Here is a 23,102-nt window from a genome sequence, read left to right as displayed (position 1 = left end):
GAGTCTGAGACTGTGGCCTCTTCCTCGTTTCTGGGCTTCCTGGCCACACCCCACTCGAGCATTCGCCCTTGAGGCCACTTGAAAGCTTCCTGGAGAGCGGTTGATGCTTTGTGTCGGATTGCTGCTAACAGTGACGGCTGCGGGTATGGAGCAACAGTTTGAGAAGTCCGTATGTCTCTGTGTCGCTTGACTGAGGGTGACTGGTATCCTGATAGACCATGTTTTGCCTGTGATTGGTCAGTCTCACGTACGCGCTGATGATCGTTGTGGTGATTTGGATCTGAAAGGCATTAGTCCCGCGGATGAAATGGGCCGTCTTAATATCAATTCGGACCTTGGAGCCCTTTCATCTCTTCCATCTTGTCGGTAATAGTTCTTGATGTAATCATGGAATTCAAAGATGACCAACCGAACGACAAGTTGTGGCTTGAGATAGATGAGGCAAGAATGAAAATGAAGTGACATAAACTGACTTTTGAGGGAGAGTGAAGCCCTAGAAGCGCAAGGCGAGAAGCATTAATGCGAGGCTACGCTTGCCTCTATCTGGGTAACGGTGAATGAGGCGGGAATCTTGCCGATTGGCTGACTTTACATGCGTCTGGACCGAAATTTGGAGCTCGACACAGACAATCAATCATGCAATCACTCAGTCGGCGGGTGTTTGTGAAGACAATGAATCGCTGTCTCCAGAGCTCATCTTAAAATCCTCCTCCTTAGCTGCACAAGATGCTGCAGCCACGAATACCGCTTCGCTCGCTGTGCAACAACTGTCATTATCGCGCTCCTGCATTACGCCGTTCCTATGCTCAGGTCATTGACCCTTTACACCCAAGCACTTCAGTAGCAGAGTCTCCAGCAGACCTGCCGCTGGCTCAAGCCGACAACCGGAATGCACTCTCAAAATTCGACGTGAGACTACGCCGGTATACCCCTCGAACACCTGGCATCCGTCATCTAATCCGCCCCTTGAACGAGCACATATGGAAAGGTCGACCTCATTTCCCTCTCACATTTCCAAAGAAGGGCCATGGAAAAGGTGGTCGAAATCACACAGGCCACGTCGTGGTAAGACATCGTGGAGGCGGGCATAAGAGGAGGATACGCATTGTCGACTTCGCAAGAAATGCAGGCGGCAAACATCTGGTTGAGAGAATCGAGCACGATCCAGGCCGGACTGCTCACATCGCGTTGGTGAAGAGCTTGCAGACAGGGGACAAGAGCTATATCCTCGCAGCCGAAGGTCTACGAGCGGGCGACACGGTTGAGAGCTACAGGTCAGGACTACCACAGGAGCTGATCGATGAGATGGGCGGCCACATAGACCAGGGAGTCCTGGCGTCCAAGACTGCGCACAGAGGCAATTGTCTCCAATTGGGCATGATTCCCGTCGGGACGCCCATCTTCAACATCACTCCTTCCAAAAGCGAGATCGGGAAGATATGCCGTAGCGCAGGCACGCATGGGATCGTGGTCGGGAAGGGAGAGGACACGGTACAGAAGGAAATGATCAAGATCTTCGGCGACGTGCGGAACTTCGATCTGTCGACCTTGACCATGGACCAGCTGAGGAAGTTCGAAAAGGCCGCCAATTACGTTACGGTCAAGCTGTCCAGCGGCGAGGTTCGACTGATCGACAAGGACGCTGTCGCAACTATTGGCGTCGCCAGCAACGTCAACTTCAAGTACACCTCGCTTGGTAAAGCAGGTCGGTCGAGATGGCTGAATATTCGACCCACCGTTCGTGGTCTGGCCATGAACGCATCCGATCATCCTCACGGTGGTGGTCGAGGTAAATCCAAGGGTAACCGCATTCCCATGAGCCCTTGGGGCATTCCGGTAAGTTCTCTCCACCAACATCTTGCGTATTGGAAGAAGCTGACTCTTTTCGCCAGGCCAAATCAGGATACAAGACGAGGGACAAGCACAAGATCAACCCCTTGGTCGTCACGCAGCGTCCAAGGAACCAAGGTCGGCGGAGGAGAGGTTACGCCTAGACATAGAAGCCAGCTTGTACCAATACCTATTTCCCTCGTCTCGAGGTTCGAGGTGTACTCTGCCTATCGTCACGAGTAGCCCATTTTCGTTCGTGCTGGGTTATCAATGGGGCATCAAGCTCATTCTACCAAGAGACCGGAACCCAAAGTCAAGTCTGTCCTCCCGATCTCACCATGCTAAAACCATCAGCCTGTAGACCGTGGTCGCCGCCACCCAGTCTGATAAAGATATGCCTGGTCCGCGTTAAACTGTCTCCCATTTCTATGCTCGAGCCATCAGTCGTTGATGCACCAAGGTCGCGTGGGCACCACCTCCAAGAACTTGGCCTGTCGCACGATTGACAGTCGCCCGGCCCGACCAAGGATATCGCACAGATCGCCCTTGTCTCCTGTCATGTTCAACGTTGTAGTCTCAGACTGCGTCGGGATGAGGGTCAAATCATTACCATCGGTCATCCTCAGCCTCACGATCATCTCGACGAGGCTGACCTCGGTGAACCTGCCTTCCACGCAACCCCACATCCAAAAAGTTTCGAAACATTTCAAGACTGCGACGACGACGACAACAACAACCGGGAACTATATCGGCGGCGCTCATAACACCGAAATTCTTGTCTGACCGACGTCAAATCAGCCTCAAACCCAAATTGCAGCCAGTATGGCGAGAACCAAGACGAAAAACCACACCCAGCAACAAAAGGACATCCTCCGCTCCACCTCCGCTCCGCTTGTGAAGTCCCCGCCGCCGAAGAAGTCCCAAAAGTCAATCGAAAACCTCCTGACCGAAGCGGCCGAGTTACTCGAACAGGCACAACCCGAACTCGCCCTACCACTTGCGGAGGAGGCTCTGCAACGTCTCGAAGCGGATCGCCGGCACCACCAGAAGCCCTCGCAGAATGGAGACGAGACGGATATCGAAGAGCTCCTCTCCCTGGCCGCCCGGGGACAACCTACACTACCTACCGCATTAGTCCTCAACGCCGAAATACGCGTGGCGCTCGGAGATGTCGAGCCCGCGCGAAGGAACTTCGCCCGAGCGACGCAGATGGACAGGGACGGGGCACTAATATCGGCGGAACCGTGGCTCTGGCTTGCCCAGCTCTGCGAAGAAGGCGGAAGGGAAAGTATCCGGTGCTTTGAACAGGCTTGCGAAGTCTTGAGGAATGAGATCGATGTGATTGAGGAGGCGGCCAGTGGGAATGGCGAGACAGGCGCCGGGAAGGTGCTCGACGAGAAGAAGGCGAAGCTGGCGGACGCCCTGTGCGCCATGGCCGAGGTCTACATGACCGATCTGTCGTGGGAGGCCGACGCCGAAACGCGGTGCGAAGCGCTGGTCACAGAGGCGGTGGCGGTCTGTCCGGAAGACATGGCCGCGGGGGTTTTGCAGACGCTGGCCAGCGTGCGGATAAGCCAAGAACGAATCGACGAGGCCAGAACGGCGTTGAAGAGAAGTCTGGATATCTGGCATAAGGAGCCCGGCCCCGCATCGTCCGAGGACACGCCTCAAGACCCTACTCGAAGTGAAGACGGTTCGGAGGAAGACGCTCGAAAACCCGACTTCGCAACGCGAGTGTCGCTTACCCGCCTGCTCATGGAAGTCGAGCTCGAACCGCTCGCTCTGGTCGTGTTGGATGGCCTCGTCCGCGAAGATGATCAGAGTGTCGAGTGCTGGTACTTGGGCGGGTGGTGCCATGTCCTCATTTCTCAGAAGTCTGGAATCACGTCCGAGGAGAAATCGAAAAACCAACAGACGGCGAGAACGTGGTTGGAAAACTGCTTGAGATTATACCCTGTGCTGAGTTATGACGACGAACGGCTACGGGACCACGCCGTCGAATTGGTTGGGGGTTTGAAGAACGAGCTCAGTGCAGAGGGTGAAATGGATGAAGACGATGATGATGCTTGGGAAGACATGGATGGGCAGGACGGTGACGAGGATGACGATGGTGATGTCGAGCTCGAAATCGAAGACGAGGATGTGAAAGGCCATGGTGCCGCGAACGCCGGTGATGGCGATGTGGAAATGACATAGACTTCGCTGCATTCGGAAGCGGTTTTTAACGAATCCTCTGTCTCCCGGTGCTGCAAAGGTATGGGGCAGAAAACAGACAGCGTGTTTCATTTTCGCCTGGCCAGCGGAAAGAGGCAGACAGCCCATGCTCCCAAAACTAGCCATAATCAAAAACTATGGATCCACCACAAGCCAGTTAATGTCCCTCCGTCCCTTCGGAATATCTCCTTGTCTTTCCGCTAGATTGCGCCATGCGCCGACGTCCGACCTACCGGCGTAATGAAAGGCTCGGCAGACCCTGAACCGGAATTGACTAGGAGAGGAGCAGATAGGGGAGCAGGACGAAACAAGAGCATGGCAGCTCGGGAGGAATGAAGGAAGCTGGCAGAAGGCAGGGCGGAAGTGTTCTGGATCTCCGCAGATACTTACCAGGAAAGAGGCGTCTCAAAAGCGAGGAGGAAGATACCCATATATGGAGGAAAGCACTAAACACGCGACCATCGCAAGAAGAACGGGATGGGAAGCATATCTAAAGTTCTGCAGCCGGTGCCGACCAGACTAGCCATACTAGCTCAACGCAGAAGTTCCCGTACAGTGCCCTGGCCTCCTTCCGCTTCCGTGCCGTGTTTCATTTGACCAAAGCCTCGACGCAATCGTCGCAGCTGGTATCGTAACTCGCCTGGGCCAACGAAATGGTCAAATCATCGTAGTTGTACAGCAGGTAAGCCGATCTCAGGAAGGTCTCGCCGAAGACGTAGAACCCTTCGTTGTCCGGGCTGGGGATGAAGCCCAGGAGGCATACATCCTTGGGGAGGGCATCGTTTGCAATGACGACCTGCTCCCAGGGTACGGAGATCGTCACACGGCCGTCAGGGCCGTCGAAGGTGTAATCTAGTCCGCCGCGGACGCTCTTGTAGTCGCATGAGACAACGTAAAGGCCATAGTCCTCGTCCGCGAGCTCGGCGTCCAGTGCCGTGGCTAGGACGTTGAACTGTCGTCTGGGAAGATAAGTGTATGTGCTGCCAGTGTCGAGGAGGACCGTGTAGGACTGGCTTGGCAGGTCGTAAGTATCGTCGCCGACGGTGATCTCGATGGCAGGTCCCTCGATGTTCAACTCGGCGGCGCCTCTGGGTGATGGATAGACGATAGGGAATGGCGTGAGGTCGTCGATCCATTTGGTGTTGTCATAACCGCCGAATATTATGACGCCTTCGTCTTTGTCGGTCGATGCTGGAGCCGCAGTGAGCGGACACGGTCCTGCAGGGCGGAGGAACTAATTAGCCAGCTTACCTGCCTCATTGAAAAAGACACTATACGTCCGTGATCCGATAAGGCGCTGCTCGTACAGAGTATCGAGATATCCCTCGTACTTGATCCCGCTCTGATATAAGCTGGCAACATTCTCAGACAAACCGATTCCCATGATGCCTCCGGGAGGGGCACCCTCGTTTGCATCCGTGGTCACACCCAGGAAGGCGTTCACGCCAACGCCACCCGTCCTGATCACATCGGTGTAGTAGTAACCGAGGACGCCAGAGTTCGGCGTTCCATAAGTGATATTGAATAAACCCAGATCAGGGCGTTCCTTCGCGGTGGAGGAGTCGGCCGGGTCGTCTACTGCGCATTAGGGGACTGTTCTGGCCGCAACAAGGGGCCAAAAGCCCGGCATACAGTATATATCAGTACAATCAGGGCATGAGCCCCTCGCGGCTGGGCTATAGGCCCATATATCACTGCTTCCGGTGTCTAAAACCAAGCTAAGCGGTTGAGGCGGCGTGCCAATTGTGACCTCGATATAATACGACGCCACAGTCAATGGCAGAAGCTCCGAATCGAAGGCTTGTCGCTTGGGCCTTGCCGGGCTAGCTGACAACTTCCTCGTGAATGGAAGCGTGATAAAGGATTTGGCTGGATCCTGCACTTGAGGAGAAGGCCAGGCTGAGACGACACCCAACAGAAGGCTGAAAAGAAGCAGGGCAGGCCACATATCTATCTCAACAATAGGGTGTTCTATGACAGACTGACAGACAAACAGATCGCTTCAGAAGAGAGCTCTTTGCACTTTATAGACCTACCATCGTCAGGACTCGAGTCTGAGGCGGTGCAGGGCGCCCCTCAGAACCAACAGCTTCTCACCCAGGGCGTCGAAGTGGACGAGGACAGCTATGGCAAACCAGTGACCGTACTGCCTTGAATTGGCATTACGTGGACACGCGCGGAATATGCAGAATCACTCAGCCGCAACTCGTGTTGGTAAGGCTGCCCGTTGAAGTTGTACAGAGTAAGGCAGAAACTCGAGTGCCAAGTTCGAAGACCTTGGGCGCTGAGTGGACGAGGAGGCTGGATGCCGGAAAGCTAAGACAACGTAGCCGAAGGGGTTCCGAAATCTACACCAACAAAGGCGCATTCTACGTGTCTGCTGGATTCGGAATCAATGCAAGGAGACGAGGATTTGACTACTTGGAGCAAGACGAAGCGCAAAAGGCGGACAGGGGAGGGGCAGCTGCCTCGAGAGACGGTACATAGCTCAGGAAAGAGGAAGATGGGGCGACACCTGCGTGGTCGGGCGTCGAGCTTGGCGCGCTTGGCGACGCTTGGATTGATCAGTGCAGGCCCACCTTGCGCCTGTGTTGCACTATGGCGTTCATGCTATGGGCTCGCTCAATCGCTCTGAGCCAGCAACCACATTTGCTAGCGAGCACATAGAATACCTAGGTAACTTCCCGCTTTTCAGTACCCAGAGCAATCTTTGTGTCTCTGGGATACTCCAACTCCACAGTGTGGAACTTCTGAAGGATCCGCACAGGCACATAATTCCCGAGCCTCAAACAATGCGAACTCCTCTGCACATTGGCAGCCTTGTGAATGGACAATAGCTCACATCTCAGGAAGACTTATGCCCCAGGCATAGCCGTGGCCCTTCACCGTTGCCAAACGGTAGATAACCCCAGCTGATGTTCTTGAGATTCACTGCATTTCCAACGTCCAGGTCTCAACGGTCAGGACGGAAAGAATGACCATCTTCACCGTAGAGTCTCTTCAGTCGATGCATTGCATGGAGGAACTCCAACAGCTTCGTCTTTCGCATCACCAAAGGCTCGGAGCTATCAGTGCGACCGCCTCTTGGGAGGTCGGTCCTCCTCAGCGCGGTTCGGGAGTTGATCGGTACGGGAGGAAGAGTCGAAGCACTGCAGACAGTTCAGTCAACAACGCCCTCGCTCATCCTCGGGTCAAGGTACGAGACCCTCCCTCAGGATCAGGTTGAATGATGTCATCCTCTTTACCATCTTCTTGTCCGGAGAACTCGAGTCCATCCCAACGCCTACCATGGAATTGGTCTCCGATCGGAGCTGAGCGAGGACGGCTGGGTGTTACGCAAGAAGTACCCGATGATGCTGATAGGCATGTCTTGCGAGACAGGCCCACATTGCGTCCGATCCTGAGTAGGCTCGCTCAAGGGCTTCGATTCTTCTTCGGATATTGTGGGCGTTCCAGCAGACCAAGACCGAGGTGGGCACAACGAACGTTGTCCAGAAAAGATCAAGGTCTCACGAATTGGATCCGTAGAGATCGGACTCTTAGTCGTCTTGCCATGCACTCTTTTTGACCACATCATGAGATCTGGATCCTCCAATGCCGACCTTCACGTTGGACCAATCTCGCTGCATGAGGTGGTCGCCTTCTCTGGCTTCTCTTCTGTTCTTCTCGAGATAGTGTCGTCCACTCTCATAGCAGCCAAGGTACAGACCACTTCCGATTGTGGTCCACCCTGCTCGCAGCAGGGCGCCGCGAAACAAGCCACGAAAACCCTCCACGTTGAGAACTTCTCGAGCCACGACCAAACCGCTCTTGCGCGACCCTTGAATCCCGGCCTGCAATAAGCTGGGAGATTTCGGCTTCGGCTCGCTCTTTAAGCCGTCATCACCGGACCCTGCAGCCAGCATGATTCTCGTTTTTATCACGTCGATAGGGGTTGTAATCCAAGCGGCACCACTGCCGGCGATTGCAGCACTCGTGGCGGTAATTACTGCCCGCTCACCTATCCCATCGATGGGCTTGCCACCATTCCGATCCATCCGCCTTTTCAGGAAATATCCCTTCAAGTATTCAAACGCAGGGAACTGGAGCCCAGTAAAAGGCAGATTCCGTGCGGCCAGCGCAGTGTACCCTCTCCATAATCTTGACGGGTGTTTCTGAAAATGCCTAAAAACCTCTAGAGATGTGGACCTCCTCTTTCCCCTGCTGCTGAGCATCTGAGCATTCTGTTTCATTACCTCGGCAGGTGTCAGGACGGCGCAGCTCACCAGCTCGGCACCACCGCTGGCAACGGCATGAACGGCTGGTTGAGGAAGAAAGATGGTCGAGTTTGGAGGAATAGCTTCATTGATACTGAATTTTAATGCCTCATATGTCGTAAAGAATGCGCCCGAGGACGGTATGGTTATAAGGATGATGGAGCCGACACCCTGATAGAGACCGCGAAATAGAGAAGGCTTCGTCTTGCCAGCAGCATCTTTGTATAATGTCTCAAAGTGCTGAGACTGGAGACGGGTCTTAAGAGTGTCGAGAGGGTATACAAGCAGATCAACTGTAAATGCAGCAAATGCACCGGCCTGCACGTGTTAGAAGAGCACATGGAAAGAAGGTGTAACTACTCACAAACCAGATATCTAGACCCGTATTATTAGACATTGAAGACACACCTCTAGGACCGATGAGAGATCTATATACAGAGAAGCAAAATGAAAGTCTACCGTGCGCCGCTGGAGTTACAAAGGTCGACAGCAAGGGTCGATCAGTATGTACAGAAAACGAAGATAATTCCCTCTGGGCGTCATAGGGCGACTAGCTATCGGATATGCATCTCCGACAAGGCTGAAGGTCAGCCTTGTGTAACGATTGGACACCAGGATCACATCGTCGCAAACCCTATGGAATATTGTCTCGGCCAGAGGCCTCCATTGATCGAGATATGCTTCATTGTCCACCAGCGCCAAGACATCAACTGTTGCATCGTCTTTCATGTTTTCAATGGTCTTCCACAGAACTTTTTCCGAAACACCAACGCACGTGATCCCGGCAAACCTTCCTCCGCCAACTCGTTACAAGTCAATATGTCAATCCCCACAATGAAGCCCTGGGACAGAACTCACACGTCCGCTACTGTCAACGTCTGGAAACCGCAACCAGACATGGCGGCGCCTACAGAGTGAGTCGACACACTGGGCACGAAAGAGACATGCTGACACTCGTGCAGGAAGGAAACTCCGTTGCAGACTGTCCAGCTGGAGGCGCTGGTAAGTCGCCCTCACGCTTCTCTTCGCCGCAAAATCTGCTAACCAGGGTGCGAAAGGTGGTCATGAAAGTGATCAAACACTGCGCTTCACGCTTCCCCACCGTCGCAACTGGCTCTCTCGTCGGCATGGACAAAGAAGATGGCACCCTTGAGATCACCAACACATTCCCCTTCCCCGTCGTTGACCTGCCACCCGAGGCGCAATTCGACAATCAACCGCAACACTTCAACGCCGCCGCTTCAGCGCCCCGAGCCAAGGCAAACACCGCATATCAAGCAGAAATGATTCGCATGCTCCGAGAGGTCAATGTCGACGCAAACAACGTGGGCTGGTACACGAGCGCCAACCTGGGCAACTTCGTCAACTCGAACTTCATTGAAAATCAGTACTTTTACCAGAAAGAGTTGAACGAGAAGACCGTCGCGCTTGTGCATGATGTCAGCCGCTCGTCGCAAGGCATTCTCAGCATTCGCGCCTACAGACTGTCGCCTCATTTCATGACCGCGTATAAGGAGAACAAGTTTACCACGGAGAAGTACGGTCGCAATCTTACCCGAGTCTCATTAGGACCTCATTACTGATAACCCTGCTTACAGCCTCCTGAAATCCGGCCTCAAATACTCTGACATCCTGGTGGAACTGCCCATCACAGTCCACAACTCGCACCTCGTCAACACCTTCCTGCACCAAATCCCGCGCATGCTCGCAAACGGAGCCATGAAACCTCCTTCCTCCGTTGACGAGATCGAAAACAACCCCATCATCAAGAACGACAGTCTAGCTCCCTCGTTCGAGTCCCTCTCGATCTCCATCGACCCGTTCCTCTCTCAGACCTGTGACAACCTTCTTGACAGCATCGAGACCCACCACGTCGAAGCTAACAATTTCTCGTACTATTCTCGAGCGTTGGCCAGAGAGCAAGCCAAGATCCAGCAGTGGCAGCAGAAGAGAAAGGCAGAAAACGCGGCACGGGCGTTGTCAAAACAGCCACCTTTGCCCGAGGACGAGTGGCAGAGATTGTTCAAGCTGCCTACGGAGCCGAGTCGCTTGGAGAGTATGTTGAACAGCCGACAGGTGGAGCAGTACGCGAGACAAGTGGATGGATTTGTTGCCGGCACAACGGGTAAGATGTTTGCTGTCCGAGGAAATCTGTTGCCTGGTGAAACTTCGGAGAGCAGTTCTGCGAGGAATGAATGAATAGTCTGCGGCGCAAAGCGAATCAAGGAGACAATCTACCATGTTCGAAATGCAACCGAGGCGCCCCAGCGGGGGAAACAAAAATAGGCCAGAGAACACACCTGCGAAAAGTCACAATGCTGGGCGGCCGCAATTCGACTCGAATCCAAGGAAGCCAAGCAGTGGACAGGTTCCAGTCTTGGAAAAGTGCTGGTTGAGCCCGTCGAAGCCTTGGCTGTGAGATGGGTTGAAACGACGCTGAAATGACCAAAGCACAGCCGAAGCGCTAAGAAATGACCCGGCACGATCTCGCCTTTAATGGGCAGGGGCTGAAAATCATAGTGGCATAGCGTACTGGAAAGACGGTACGAATGGAACAACACTCCTGGCGTACTGTGTAGACTCCTGCACTTGAGACTACCTGGGGTCCATAGCCGGGGAGATCTGGGGGTCAAAATGCAATGACGTGCATGAGGTTGCAGGCAGGGATATGCAGACAATGAAAAGTCACTGGTCTCTCCTGAAATTCCAGCCTTGCAGCTCCGCAAGCACATCTCTTCTGACACCTCGTAAATTCGTTGACGGCTAGAATCTTCGAATCCGCGTGTAGCTATTGTCACTGAGGACCAGGGAAGGCAAGCTGCCAAAATGGCCAAGCCTGTCCCACGTAATTCTTAGCCATCTTAGTCCATGTATGTGCTTTCCCCCTGAAGGGAAAATATTTTTCTCGATGAGGTCTTCTCCTCAGCCAGTCGTTTCATCTTTTTCTTGACCAAAGCTCCTTGCGCAGGTCACCATGGCACGGCTCTGTGTGTTTTGGATGCTACCTGCGGAGAGTTTCCATGAGCCACCATCGTAGACTGAATGTGTGATTTTGTGCGCTTGCGTCCGACCTTGCCGCTAAGAGTAGCTTCGCTTCCACCGTCGTGGACCGTGGCACATGTGGAACGGCGTCGTCTGTTTTGCCTCCATGTCTGAGTTCCTTGCCGTCGATTCAGTCTTTCTCGCGCTGTTGTTGGTTGCCCTGTTTCTTGGGTGGTTGCGGATCTGTTGTTGCCCATATCGCCCAACCGGAAGCCACCGGATGCTGTATCAAATGAGATCAGAGTGACTGCAAGGAAAGGCCCGTGGCCGCTCAAGAGAATGATCGGTAAGGGGAAGTATGGCTGGCACTGCTTGGCTCGAGTTTTTGCTAAAGCTTGCCTCGACGTCGCCGGTCGTGGATCGTGGATCGCGGTGGCTTGTGAACCGGTGGAAGGGAAGCTTGGCCTGTCGCGCGGACGCAGTGGACATGCAATTGTCATGCTTCGGGCTTATTGTCGAGGAGCCCTTGCGCGTCTCGTCGCCGGCCTAAATATCGCTGTCGTGCGCTTTGGCAGCGTGGGACAACGAGATACTCGTCAGTCGGAACTCCGCTTCATGTCTCTTGTGCCTCCTAGGGTGTTCCCCTTTCTGCAAGTGTGCCGGCTTGTCTACACTTGTATATTTCCATGCTGATTCTCCTTGAAGACAGACCCGCAATTACGTGAGTCAAAGTGGGCGGCAGCATGACTATAGGCAAGGTGTGTGTTGCCGAGCGTCCTTACACAGCGCTGACAAGTCCCAACAGTTGACTGAACATGAGGCTGCTTGCGAAGGCTTCCCGCAGGGTTGAGGAGTTCGTCTTCTTGCGCTGCTCCAGATCAGGTCAGCAAAATGGTTCATGGACCATGAGAAGGAAGATGGAGCGAAGAAAGGTATGCGGACGTATTGCAGGCCGGCTCTAGTGCGTCCACCATCGATGAGGACTCGACGGTGACTCTGCAAGCTTTGCAGGTGAGCACGAAAGAGCTAGTGATTGCGGGAAAGCAGATTGGTTGAGTGGAGCAGACAATGCGAATTGCAACTGACGGGAAGAAAACATGATCTAGGAGAGGAAGAGAAGGTGGGTGTTTATGATTGACAGGCGCGAAGGGTTTGGAGTGCTTGTTCAATAGGCGCAACCGGGCATCTGATGAGTCGGCGGGCGGGGACTTGTGGCCTACGACCAGCCGCCGTGGCTGCTAGGGGGCACCTAAGGAGCTCCTTCTGCACTCTGAACTACGTGCCTCCAGCGCTGTTGCTCTGATGTTGCTCCCCGTCTTCACGCCCAGCAAAGACGCAAATTGGTGAACCCCTCTTCGAAGGGACTTATTTTCACCAGGAAAGATACCACCGAGGCCACCTTCTTCAATGTGATCGTTGGAGCTTCTTACTACGCTGTCTCGCTCCCGGATTTTTTGATCAGACTATCATGGACAGGTACAATGAAGGTTACTGGGCTGCATGAATCGAATTTGTTCAAGAATGGCTGTATGTGCTCACAAGCTGACTCCCTATGAGTTCGAATCCTGTGTCAGGCTAAGGGCGAGTCTTGCCCATCGTACTACGCAAACGCCCTCCCTCCTACACACTTGCTCTGCCTTCTACTATGCAAAACGCATACGGGCTTCCTCTCTTGGCGCCCCAGCCTTAGAGCCTTCGTAGGCATTCCAAGTCAGCGCGAGATCGTCGTCCACACCCTTAGTGCCACAAAGCGGACCATGGAGCTCGGATGAATGCCCCGTCCGACTCCACAAGTCTCGCTGTCTTCCCCATCAGGAAAAAGCATGTCTCTTTCTGTTCCAGAACCATGAAAAGGAATGACTCAGGTGCGAGACCTGCACGAAGTCAACGCGCACGGTCCTCAATTCCAACTCCTATTCTGTGCGGCCTCGTCAGCGTCTCTCGCCCTCCGCTCAGCTTCAGCTCCCGAGTTCAGTAGTTGATTCTGAGTCTGCTTTTTCTGTGCTGACAGCTGGGTGGCCAGCTTTCCCCCAGGCTTGTTGGCTTTCGCAGCTCGCTCCTGCCGTTCGAAGTCATACGGTTAGAACAAAACCTTCGCCAGAAAACCGACGTGGTAACTGCAACCCGCAATACGGCTTCTGCAGTACCTTGCACACATGACTAGTTCAGGAGTACGTAATGGCCACTTACCTCTGCTGCTCTCGCTGCTGCGCTCCTGGCATCGCTGGTGCCTGTGGATCCCTCTGCCCCACCAAGAGCTCGACCAGGAGTGCTTGTTATTAGCTTCGCGGGCACAGGTGTCGATGTCGGCTTCGTCTGAGGCCCACTCGAGCCAACCGATCGTCCAGGGCCGGAAAAGTTGTCCGATTCGTTCGCTGATCTGGAACAGATATTCCCCATCTCGCTGAGTTTTACAGGTCTATTTGCGCGATGAAAAGAGCACGACTTGGATGTAAGCAAATTGTAGGTCTGAGGAGGAAGGACTGCAGAGTCTGAACAGATTACGAGACGCCGAGGTGCGCGCTGGCCAAACCGCTCTCTTATGTGGGGTCGTGTCAAGCAGAGAACAAACTGATCGAGGCTGTGTCGAGGTTCAGAGAGCGATCGCCAAGAAGACCCACGCGTCCCGCCAATAAGGCGTTAGCGAGCTTAGAGCGGAGCCACCCACACCGTTTTCTCACCCGCCTTTGACTCGCGCGTTTACGCCATCTCTCCGAACTCTCAGATCTCGCTGATCTGTCAACCTAAACACCACTGCGCGGCTGGACGCTCTCATCGCTTCAGCCCCTACTCTGGCATCGTATTCCGCTAATTACAGACATTGAAGCTCGTCGTAATCATTCAGGGACAATACTAACCGCCGGCAAGGTGTTGTCGAAATCACAGGGAATTCTCTTTGCCCTCGAAAATATAGCCCCTGGTGAAGAGCTATCGGGATCATGTGTCGCAGAAACAGGAAAAAGGCAAGACCCCCGACACGATGGCATCTCTGGTACAGTTCCGATGTTTCGACGGAAGAATCTCTCCTGCTTTCCACAGGATCGCTGTTGAGTCCTTGGCGAGCCTTACAGCCCAGGACATGTCCACGAACGAATCTGCAGAACCGAGCCTCAGACAGAACAGAGTTGCTGTCGTGCAAATTTTTCCAATAGGACCGTTAGAGGTGCTCAAGGACTGTCCAGCGCCGTAGAAGGATCCGCGATTGATGATGGACCTTGGACACATCCACTCTCACAGCTTGTGATGACTCCCTACCGCAGGCCACCAAGCTGATCGCTTTCAAACTATCGCTGAGCAGATTTTCCAGGCTTGCAGGCGTCTATGGCGGAAGGCGCATGCCGAGACATCGCTGCTTCGACAATGATCGTGCATGGTCTGTATTCGATGCCGCACCGAAGCTCGCAGCTGATAAGACGGAAACCTCCTCGGGCAAAGATTCCACCAGCGCTTTGATGCCCTAGGTGTCGGCCGTGGACAAGCAGAAAGTACTGGCATGCAGGGAACCACAAAAACCTCACAATAGCCTTTGGCGCTTGTCCCTCTGCCAGAGTGCTCTTGTAGCAGCGCGCTGCCAATCCCTTCAACCCGGCGGCGTCTCTGGTCTCAAGGACAACAGCATCCATGCTCTTTCCATTATTCATTGGCTCCACTCCTACTTTGCGCCTAACAATGTTAGCCTTTCGCAAAGTCTGGTACTCCTAATGCATTAGCTACCGTGTGAACTGAAAGGCAGAGGGCCTTCGCGCCATTGACCTGGCCATTGACCTGTGTAGGGTATAAAGCTCCTCCTCTGTGCTTCTGTTGCCCTGCATTTTCTCACAGTTCGACCTCGAGTTAACACCAGCTCCAAAGCTCTATTCAACTCGACATAGAGCTTCGAACACAATAAACCATACAACAGAGCATCTATTTGAAGTTACCAACTTCCTAGTCTTTAAAGGTACTTAAAGCTTTTCATACTAAAGATAGGCGTCACTAACCACCCCCAAGATGCCGCCGCAGCCTAGCAACCCTCACATTCAATTCCCGTGCCCGAGCTGCTCCAGCGTGTACGGTGCTCAGAGCACCCTCGCAGGGCACATCCGCGCGGTGCACGCCGGGCATCGTTGGTCGTGCAATGCCTGTCCCAAGCCGAAGCACTTCGCTGACAGGTCCAACTGGCAGCGGCACGTGAGGAGCAGTCACGGCCAAGACAGATTCACCTGTCATCTGTGCAAGCACGGTGACAGACGTGTTGACAACTTCAAGCGGCATCTGGCGACGAAGCATTTGCTCACGCCAGGCCAGATCGTCGATTGTGTTCGGCGGCCTAGGGTAGCAAATGCTGCTACCAGGGTGGTGCCTGCCTCACAGGCCGATCTTCCTGCTCCTGTCTTGCCGTCGCCGCCGGTTGTCCCGCCTGTTGCGGCAGAGTTACCTCTTGCCCAGCAGCAGGAAGGCCTGTTTTGGGACTTCTCGGCGTCCTCAGCCAACGCCATATCTACATATGGCACGGGCGCCGAGCAAGCCCAACAGGAGCTTTGGGATCCTCTCTCTTTTGAGATGAGCGCGTGGTCTGGCGACTTCAACCTCGAGCTTCCTGCAAGGGAGGTCGCCGACTGGCTACCCAACGGCGAGGAAATCCCGCTGCCGTATTCCTTCGGGGATACGGCCGTTGAAGTCCCCTCTGCTCCTTTCAGGAGCACCGCCGCCCCCAACAGCCCATTCACGGCTGCCGGATCACAGGGGTACTTTACAACATCGGTGGGGGTGTCTTCAGATGGGGAGTGGAGTTTCGGTGCCCTCCTGGCTGGAAATTGACAATTCTGAGCTGCTGTTGTCTGTTGTCTGGCGTTAGAGAGGGCCTCTACTCGGTTTTCAAGTGGAAGCCGAGATACTGTTTTCTCTTGCCAACTGACAACATCTTGGCATCTTTCCGAGTCAGCGAACATCTGACCTTGAGATCGCCGGCCTCCTGCTTGTCTGGTGTTTGATATGGCCTCTACTCTCTCTTTTTAGAAGTTTGAGATACTGTCTATCCTCTCCGGGCGTCAAGAACAACGCAGTCTAACTCATGAGAATATCGGCTCTCGACAACGGGCACCACAAGACATACAACATCGGTGGGGACCATGTGTCCTGCAATCGCCGTGAGTATCAAAGTCATACAACATTGGTGGGGATCGGAACCGTGGTCCATCCTGTAATCGCCATGAGTATGCACAACACATGCTGTTACTATCCTGGAATCGCCCTAAGTATGCTGGGTGTGCCACATACGGGACAGGCGGGGTTAGTGAAAAGCGGCCTACCATACTGGAATCAGCCATGACAATGCACATCGTACAACAATGGTGGGGATGGGCGTGGCCAGCAGCCACAAGCACCTAGCCAATTTCCTGACTTGGCTGGATCATATTGTCCGACCGGCGGACAGGGGCACTCCGGTACAGCGCACCACGATGTCTTCTTGAACAGTCGAACTTTGGTCACCTTGCTATGCAAGTAAGAGGCATACACAAGATGACAACTCATGTGGCGTTTCCAAGACGGCCATCAACCACTCAGAAATGTACTATCGGACATATTGTTCCGTGTACAAGCATCGGAATTACTGCACAGCAGAGATTGTGGGACAGCAACACCCACATCAAGGACATTCTCAGTGTACCAACAGCAGGCACATTGTGCACTTGGACAATCACACAGCAATTGAAGCGGAACAACAGTACCCCCATCAGAGATTCGGAATTGTATCAACTGTATTCTTTATCAACAACCGGACCCACAGGCAGCACAAAGCTGAGCACCGGTCACATAGCAACGCATCGAAGCATACACCATAAACCACAAGCGGAACTACAGCACCACGAGCAATGACTTACGACACAAAAGGCGGCCCCCAGTACGCCATGATGACATACTTCTGAGCGTTTCATTCGCGTCTCTCCCCATCGACATGTACAACAACTTTGACGACTGCAAGCTTCCCAGCAGCACGCAGCAAAAAAACACACACGCCAATGGTCCCGGTGTCCATCAGACGAGCCAAGAACAATTGAACATACAGCACAAACGACATAGAATAGCTCCACAGGTACGAATAGGTCGTGGAGGCAAAGGGCAAGAGGCTGGGAAGAGAAGCTCAGCGTAAGAGGAGGATGCTTCGCGAAGTCGGAACAGCCACCTTCTCGTGGTGTGAAGCGTGAGTAGCTAGGCGACAAAGGCTGGTGAAACCAAGTGCTGTCCGCATTACATAGCTTGTGCTGCATAGTCATAAGGAATGGCACCAATCGAACTGATTTAGCTGCAATGTTTAACTGGCGCTGTCAGTTCCAGGCACCGGGAGTTCTTCTTAGGCTCGCAGTGCGCCCCTAAAAATGTCGTAGCTCCGGGGGATCGTCTAGGCTTCGGGAAGCCTGGAGATCCCCGAAGAGAATGGGGTATATTCCAGGTTGGCATGGGCGAGCTTAGCCTAGCTCTCCAGCCTGTCTGACAGAAGTCATTCATAAGTTCGTCTTCGCTCGTCCCGACGAAGCCTTGATCCTTCTTCCTTTACTGGACGGCGCCCTCTGCATCTGTACGCCACCGACATGGAACCACCCTCGCCCTACACAGCCGCGGCGACAGCATTCAATCGACATCCCAGCACACCGGAGCCGCGGGTATGCACCAGGAAACCGGCAGAGACAGGGACAGCCTGGGCCCCACGCAAACCACCATCGCCTGCCTCATGGCCCTCGAGACGTCTAACACGGAGTACGGTAGCAAGAAGCCCATACGCACTGCTCCGGCGGAGTGAGAAGGCTACGAATGAATGATCGACCCAAAGAACACACGAGGCAAGAGACGAGCGACGTTACATTATTGCTTCTCGATCCCATCTATGTAGGGCGTTGTCTCGTTCTTGTCTCCTCTCCTGGTGAGCAGTTCGCTCAAAAGCTACTGCAAGCGGTCATCCTTCTCTGCTGCACTTCATGTCCCTTTGTGCGACGGTCTCAACGCACGATACGCGCACCCCACCCGGCGTGTCGATATCCTTGGGGACAGCATCTTTCCTTTTGAGTCTTTGAACATCGCACTTCCGCCGCAACCAGCTCCTATTTGCGGCATGATGAGGGCGGCCTGATTGCAGTGCATTCTATCGCTCAACCCACACACGGAGAGAGTGGCAAGCAGGCAAGTTACGTTTCCTTCCCTTGCAATGGACAACCGACACTGGCGATGGACCAGGTACAGTAGAATAACAACAGTAACCGACATTTCGAATCCACCAATTGTCAAGATCCAACACACCGGGCAGGTTCCATTCTTCACTTCGGTCGGTTGCGCTTTGCACTCATGGTGGTGGTGGTGGTGGTGGTCGTGCAAATACGACCCGAGATGGAAACAATCATTCTCGAAGACGCGCTTGGTGCTGTAGCCTGTGCGTCGTCGCTTTCCTCGCACAGAATGCATCCCCTTAATCACTAGACTGTGGTACGCTCAAGCGACATCTCCACCCCCATCTTGCCCACACGAACAGGAAGTCATCGACCACGAGGCAACAGGCGCGGACAAGGGGAAAATTGCGACCGAATCGTGGCCGACGTTCCGAAGGTGTACCGTAGGGGTTGCCCTTCCTTCACTATCGTACCACACAAGCCGGGAACCCTCCAAAGGCAAAGGTACCACCCGTCGCTACGCACCTCACGGAGGATAGGATAAGGAGGGACAAAGGTACTGACTGACTGTATGTACTCGGTCTTCGAGCACGGCCAAGCAAGTGGCAGAGATGAGTAAAAACTGTCCGCGGCTCACCCGTCTTCCGGCTTACATAGGGTGATGCCGTCCTGTGCTCATCCACGGCTCGCCCTAGAGTACAGGTCTGTTACAATCGGCACCGGCCATGGAGTTTCGCATGGTTGGAAGCCGCAAAACCGACGAAAAACAGACCTCGCTAAAGTCCCTGGCGTCAAGCTCATAGCGCGTGAGCGCCTATGTATGATGCACCAACAGGTAGTTAGTTTCTATATTTGAGCCGAAGAGCAGAAGAGCCGAAGATCCAATGATGGTTGGGTAGTGACTGGAAGGGGGTCAGGAAACGCATGTAGCAGCAACAGCAACAGCAACAGCAACAGCGTTGGCCACAACATCGCAGGGTGACCACCGACAACATGTAGGCAGTGAGAGGGAAGTCGGGAAGGGGGCGTGGATACGAGATTGACTCGAGCTCGCGCAACGTGACTGACTGATACCCGGATATGCCTCGCCTGAAGTAAATGCGCTGTATGATCGGCAGCGTACTGTCGCGTTGGCTTGACGGCTTGACGGCTTGACGGGACAGTCCATACCTAGTAGACGAATATCTTCATGGGGCACTCGACAGATCTAGTGGAACAAGACGTACTTTAGTACTTCGCCATCTGGACTATCATGGCGCGTCCGGCGAAGTGGCACGATCTGTTGCAATCAACGTTGTATTATTATGATATGAATTCTAAGACAGAGGTCTATGGAATGAGTGCCTCCATGCGCAGTTTAGGCCTTGGGTTTTAACTCGTACAGTATTGCGCAGGGTCACAATCCAGCCAATCAGAGTGCAGTATTTGCGGTGAATACCGTGGCGCGAGGCTGCTAGACGAGGCTTTGGCAACAAACCGTGACATGGACATTATGGAGACTGCTGCATGAACCGTCTTGAAAGAAGGGGCCGGAGAGAGGCGCGGGTACGAGTCCTAAGCACCAACAGCCTCAAAGTCCTTGACGTCAAGCTGAAACTTGCCGTCGCCAAGCTTCTGCAGGGTGCCGGTGACCTGTAGGGGGGTTCCTGGGCTTTTGGTGACGGCGGCGGCGAGACGTTTGTAGGCCCCGGCCTCGGCTTCGGACATGGGCTTCAGGGAGGATGTTGCCAAGTCCCACTCGATCTTGCTGGATTGCTGGAAGGGCGCGAGGGAAAGGTCAGGGCGACTATCGTTGCCGGCGAGGGTGAGCTCGTCGCCGCCAGTGGCGGTGACGACGCCGGACAAGGTCATCTCGATGCCGCGCCAGGTGTAAGCGCCGCCAGCGAGCCGCTGGAACTCGCTGCGCCAGATGTCGATGTCCGGGAGGATGTCGTGTGCAGTGTAGACAAAGGCGAGAGAGTCTTCTTTGTTGGGGAGGGGCCGGACGAGCTCGACGTCGGAGATGTGCTGCAGAGCTTCGTAGGCGCCGCCCCAGCAGGGACCGAGACCGTATGGACACAGAGGCGTGAGGCCCAAAACGACGGGTGGACGCTTCTGGTCGGCTACCATCTGGGCGCTGTGGGCGTGGAGATCGAGGGGAACGTGGTCTTCGACGGCGACATGTTTGGCCAGGACTTTGTGGCTAGGCACCAGCGCAGGGGCAGCATTGAGGCGGATGATGGGCGCGATGGCCGGCACACCTTTCTTGTTCAGGACGAAGAGCATGTAGTGGCCTGGGGTGGCGATGTTGGAGCTGACTGGAGCATCGATTTCGAGTTTGGGAAGACTCTTGTCGTTGAAAGTCAGGTCGAGGAAGGATTGGGACTGGTTGTTGCAGTGCGTGACCGAGCCGATGTGCATCCAGGTCACACGACCGACATCATCGTGGGCGCCGAGAGTGACGGTGATTTTGCCGCCGTAGTCGACACTGCCTGGGGCGTTTGAGATCGTGGGCCGGGTGGCGGGCTGATTTTGGGCGTCGAACAGGTAGGGCGGGTTGAAGATCTGGGCATTGGTGAGCGTGTCCTCCTGGTGGTTACATTGTTGGGTATCGTCAGGGATCCACTCGCCGCCACCGGCGGAAAGGACTTGGCCAGTTGGTAGCAGCAGAGCGGTGGAATGGTAGCAGCGGTCGAATCCCTCTGGGGCCATCTTCGTCCACTCCTGAGTTATGGGGTCCCACAGTTCGGGTGTATGGACAGGCCACCTCTCTTTGTGGGCAGCGTCTTTGAAGCTTACGTTGTTGAAGCCTGCCCCACTGGAACCTCCCGTCACCAAGACCTTACCGTTCGGCAAGATGGTGGCGTTGTGCTGTCGGCGTGCGAACGCCATGGACTGCTTAGCCTGTTTCCACTTTGGGGTAGGCTCTGTCAGATCGATCAGCTCGCAGCTCGACTCGGGTACTTTGTCTCCATCGGCTCCGCCACCAATGAAGATGACTTTGCCGCTGTTGTACATGACAGAAGGGGAATACTCGCGCTGGCCGCCCTCCCGCTTCGCAGTCTGCTCGTCCCAGGCGCCTACGGTATTGGTAGAGCCGAAGACCGGGGGGTGGAGCCACTGTGATATTGCCATCGGGCCAGACATGAAGACGGCGCCAGTGCCTTTTGGATCGATACATAGGCGGGGATAGAGGATCATGCTCTGGGTATATTGGACTTTCCCCCATTTGCCTCCTCGCCAGAGTTCCGGGTTAGGATCGGGGTTGCCGCCTGCCGCGCCCGAGACGACGAGGATGCTGCCGTCCGGCAACTTTATGGCGGTGGGATACCAACGACCGCGCTCCATGGGCTGCATTGGGATCCATTTGCCCTCCCCTTCGAAGGGGTTGAAGATGCAAGCCTGCTTGATGCCCATTCCGTCTAGCCAGTGGCCACCAACCACCAAGAGCGTGCCGTCGGGCTGGAAGGTGTGTCCCGAGCAAAAGAGATTTACGTCGTCGCCCTTGGTATCTTTCGGTGCGTTTGCGGTGGCGGTACTTGGTTTTCCTTTGGCGTTGAGATCCATGATGAAGGATGAAGTTTGGTGCTCGTGCATCGAGATGACATCTGTGAGGTCCTGGTTTCTGGGGTCCTTGCGGCGACCCCAGTAGAGGATTTTGCCGGCACCCACGCTGGTAGGGAGCAGACTGGCGTGGATGCAGACATTTGAAAGCTGGAATTCTGGTTCCCATTTGCCAACGTCTTTTGGTTCCATCTTCGCTTTCGGAAGAGTTGAAAGGACAGTAGATGAGGGTTGAGCTTGTCACAGTTACGTCTGCAGGCTGTGTAGACGGCTTGAATGAAAGAACCTCTGGCGATGGAAAAGAATGGCTGGTTCAAACGACTTGTAGTCTGCATGTTCCCAGATCCCAAAGCTTGTCCGAGCTTCTCAATCCATACTTCTGCAGGTGTGGTCTCTGTAGATTGTTCTGGACCTCAAGGGTCCAGCTCCTTCAGCTCCTTCAGTTCGCGCATACACGGGGACTTCGGTTCAGGTAGCTCGCGCAACGGTTGCAGCTCATGCACCTGAAGAAGCTTGCGTACGTCGTGAACATCGAGAACTTTCAGCTCGACCAGCAGATTTGTGTTAGCTCATCTCGAGTTCGCATCAAATGCCCCAGAACTTTCCGATGGACGGAGGCCAAAGCCCACCTGCCTGACGGTCGACATTACCATGCGTCTTAAAAGTCTGGACGGATCCTCAGCGGTTCGCGGCTGCGCGTTTCAGCAGCTCCTGAACGTAGGTTGGCGCCTTGCAAGACGGCGATGCTTTGCTGTCGAACGTCTGACGGAAAGGCGGAAAGAGAAGCGAAGCTGAAAGATAAGGACCAGAATGTTCGCGGTGTGCTGCATCGGCATTCCCTTTCGGGTGAGACACCTAGACCTCGCTGCAGTTACTGAAATACTGCAAGGCAACATCTTGAATGCAGTCGGTCAGGGTGGAGAGGCGTTGCTGAGGCGTAGTCGAGCGAGGCGGATGGGGCCGAGCTGTGGGAAGGGCGAATAGCGGGATAAGCTTGCTTGACGCTGCCCGGATGCGTCTAAAGCCGTCAGTTACCGCCCACCCGAAAGAGGAAAAGACAATGCGATGAGTGGCGGGTAGTCCCCAGAGACATACACGGCCATTGGTGAGCATCTCCCTCACTTCGCGCCATGTG

General features: G+C 54.5%; 8 protein-coding genes across 8 annotated transcripts; 4 read left to right on the top strand and 4 right to left on the bottom strand.

Moving 5' to 3' along the window:
• Nucleotides 1–726: 726 nt before the first annotated feature.
• Nucleotides 727–1,994, top strand: A1O7_06299 (uncharacterized protein; the record flags this gene model as incomplete). The annotated part of the gene is made up of 2 exons (XM_007760302.1): nt 727–1,836; nt 1,893–1,994. 2 exons carry the CDS (start codon nt 727–729, stop codon nt 1,992–1,994), a joined length of 1,212 nt encoding a protein of 403 aa, XP_007758492.1.
• Nucleotides 1,995–2,652: 658 nt separating this feature from the next.
• A1O7_06298 (uncharacterized protein) lies at nt 2,653–4,026 on the top strand (the record flags this gene model as incomplete). The annotated part of the gene is made up of 1 exon (XM_007760301.1): nt 2,653–4,026. The coding sequence occupies one exon, from the start codon at nt 2,653–2,655 to the stop codon at nt 4,024–4,026; it is 1,374 nt and encodes a 457-aa protein (XP_007758491.1).
• Nucleotides 4,027–4,633: 607 nt separating this feature from the next.
• On the bottom strand, nt 4,634–5,992 carry A1O7_06297 (uncharacterized protein; the record flags this gene model as incomplete). Its single annotated transcript, XM_007760300.1, has 3 exons — nt 4,634–5,235; nt 5,296–5,619; nt 5,677–5,992. The coding sequence occupies 3 exons, from the start codon at nt 5,990–5,992 to the stop codon at nt 4,634–4,636; spliced, it is 1,242 nt and encodes a 413-aa protein (XP_007758490.1).
• Nucleotides 5,993–7,583: 1,591 nt separating this feature from the next.
• Nucleotides 7,584–8,697, bottom strand: A1O7_06296 (uncharacterized protein; the record flags this gene model as incomplete). The annotated part of the gene is made up of 2 exons (XM_007760299.1): nt 7,584–8,618; nt 8,665–8,697. The coding sequence occupies 2 exons, from the start codon at nt 8,695–8,697 to the stop codon at nt 7,584–7,586; spliced, it is 1,068 nt and encodes a 355-aa protein (XP_007758489.1).
• A 667-nt stretch (nt 8,698–9,364) lies between these two features.
• On the top strand, nt 9,365–10,499 carry A1O7_06295 (eukaryotic translation initiation factor 3 subunit H; the record flags this gene model as incomplete). Its single annotated transcript, XM_007760298.1, has 2 exons — nt 9,365–9,837; nt 9,899–10,499. 2 exons carry the CDS (start codon nt 9,365–9,367, stop codon nt 10,497–10,499), a joined length of 1,074 nt encoding a protein of 357 aa, XP_007758488.1.
• Nucleotides 10,500–13,182: 2,683 nt separating this feature from the next.
• On the bottom strand, nt 13,183–13,682 carry A1O7_06294 (uncharacterized protein; the record flags this gene model as incomplete). The annotated part of the gene is made up of 2 exons (XM_007760297.1): nt 13,183–13,341; nt 13,473–13,682. 2 exons carry the CDS (start codon nt 13,680–13,682, stop codon nt 13,183–13,185), a joined length of 369 nt encoding a protein of 122 aa, XP_007758487.1.
• Nucleotides 13,683–15,272: 1,590 nt separating this feature from the next.
• A1O7_06293 (uncharacterized protein) lies at nt 15,273–16,082 on the top strand (the record flags this gene model as incomplete). Its single annotated transcript, XM_007760296.1, has 1 exon — nt 15,273–16,082. One exon carries the CDS (start codon nt 15,273–15,275, stop codon nt 16,080–16,082), a length of 810 nt encoding a protein of 269 aa, XP_007758486.1.
• A 3,896-nt stretch (nt 16,083–19,978) lies between these two features.
• A1O7_06292 (uncharacterized protein) lies at nt 19,979–22,159 on the bottom strand (the record flags this gene model as incomplete). The annotated part of the gene is made up of 1 exon (XM_007760295.1): nt 19,979–22,159. The coding sequence occupies one exon, from the start codon at nt 22,157–22,159 to the stop codon at nt 19,979–19,981; it is 2,181 nt and encodes a 726-aa protein (XP_007758485.1).
• Between the last annotated feature and the right edge of the window lie 943 nt (nt 22,160–23,102).

Source organism: Cladophialophora yegresii, assembly GCF_000585515.1.
Source record: "Cladophialophora yegresii CBS 114405 chromosome Unknown aczIN-supercont1.4, whole genome shotgun sequence".
Lineage (NCBI taxonomy): Eukaryota > Fungi > Ascomycota > Eurotiomycetes > Chaetothyriales > Herpotrichiellaceae > Cladophialophora > Cladophialophora yegresii.
The sequence above is the reverse complement of the archived record's forward strand: the minus strand, read 5'-3'. Positions and strand labels throughout refer to the sequence as shown.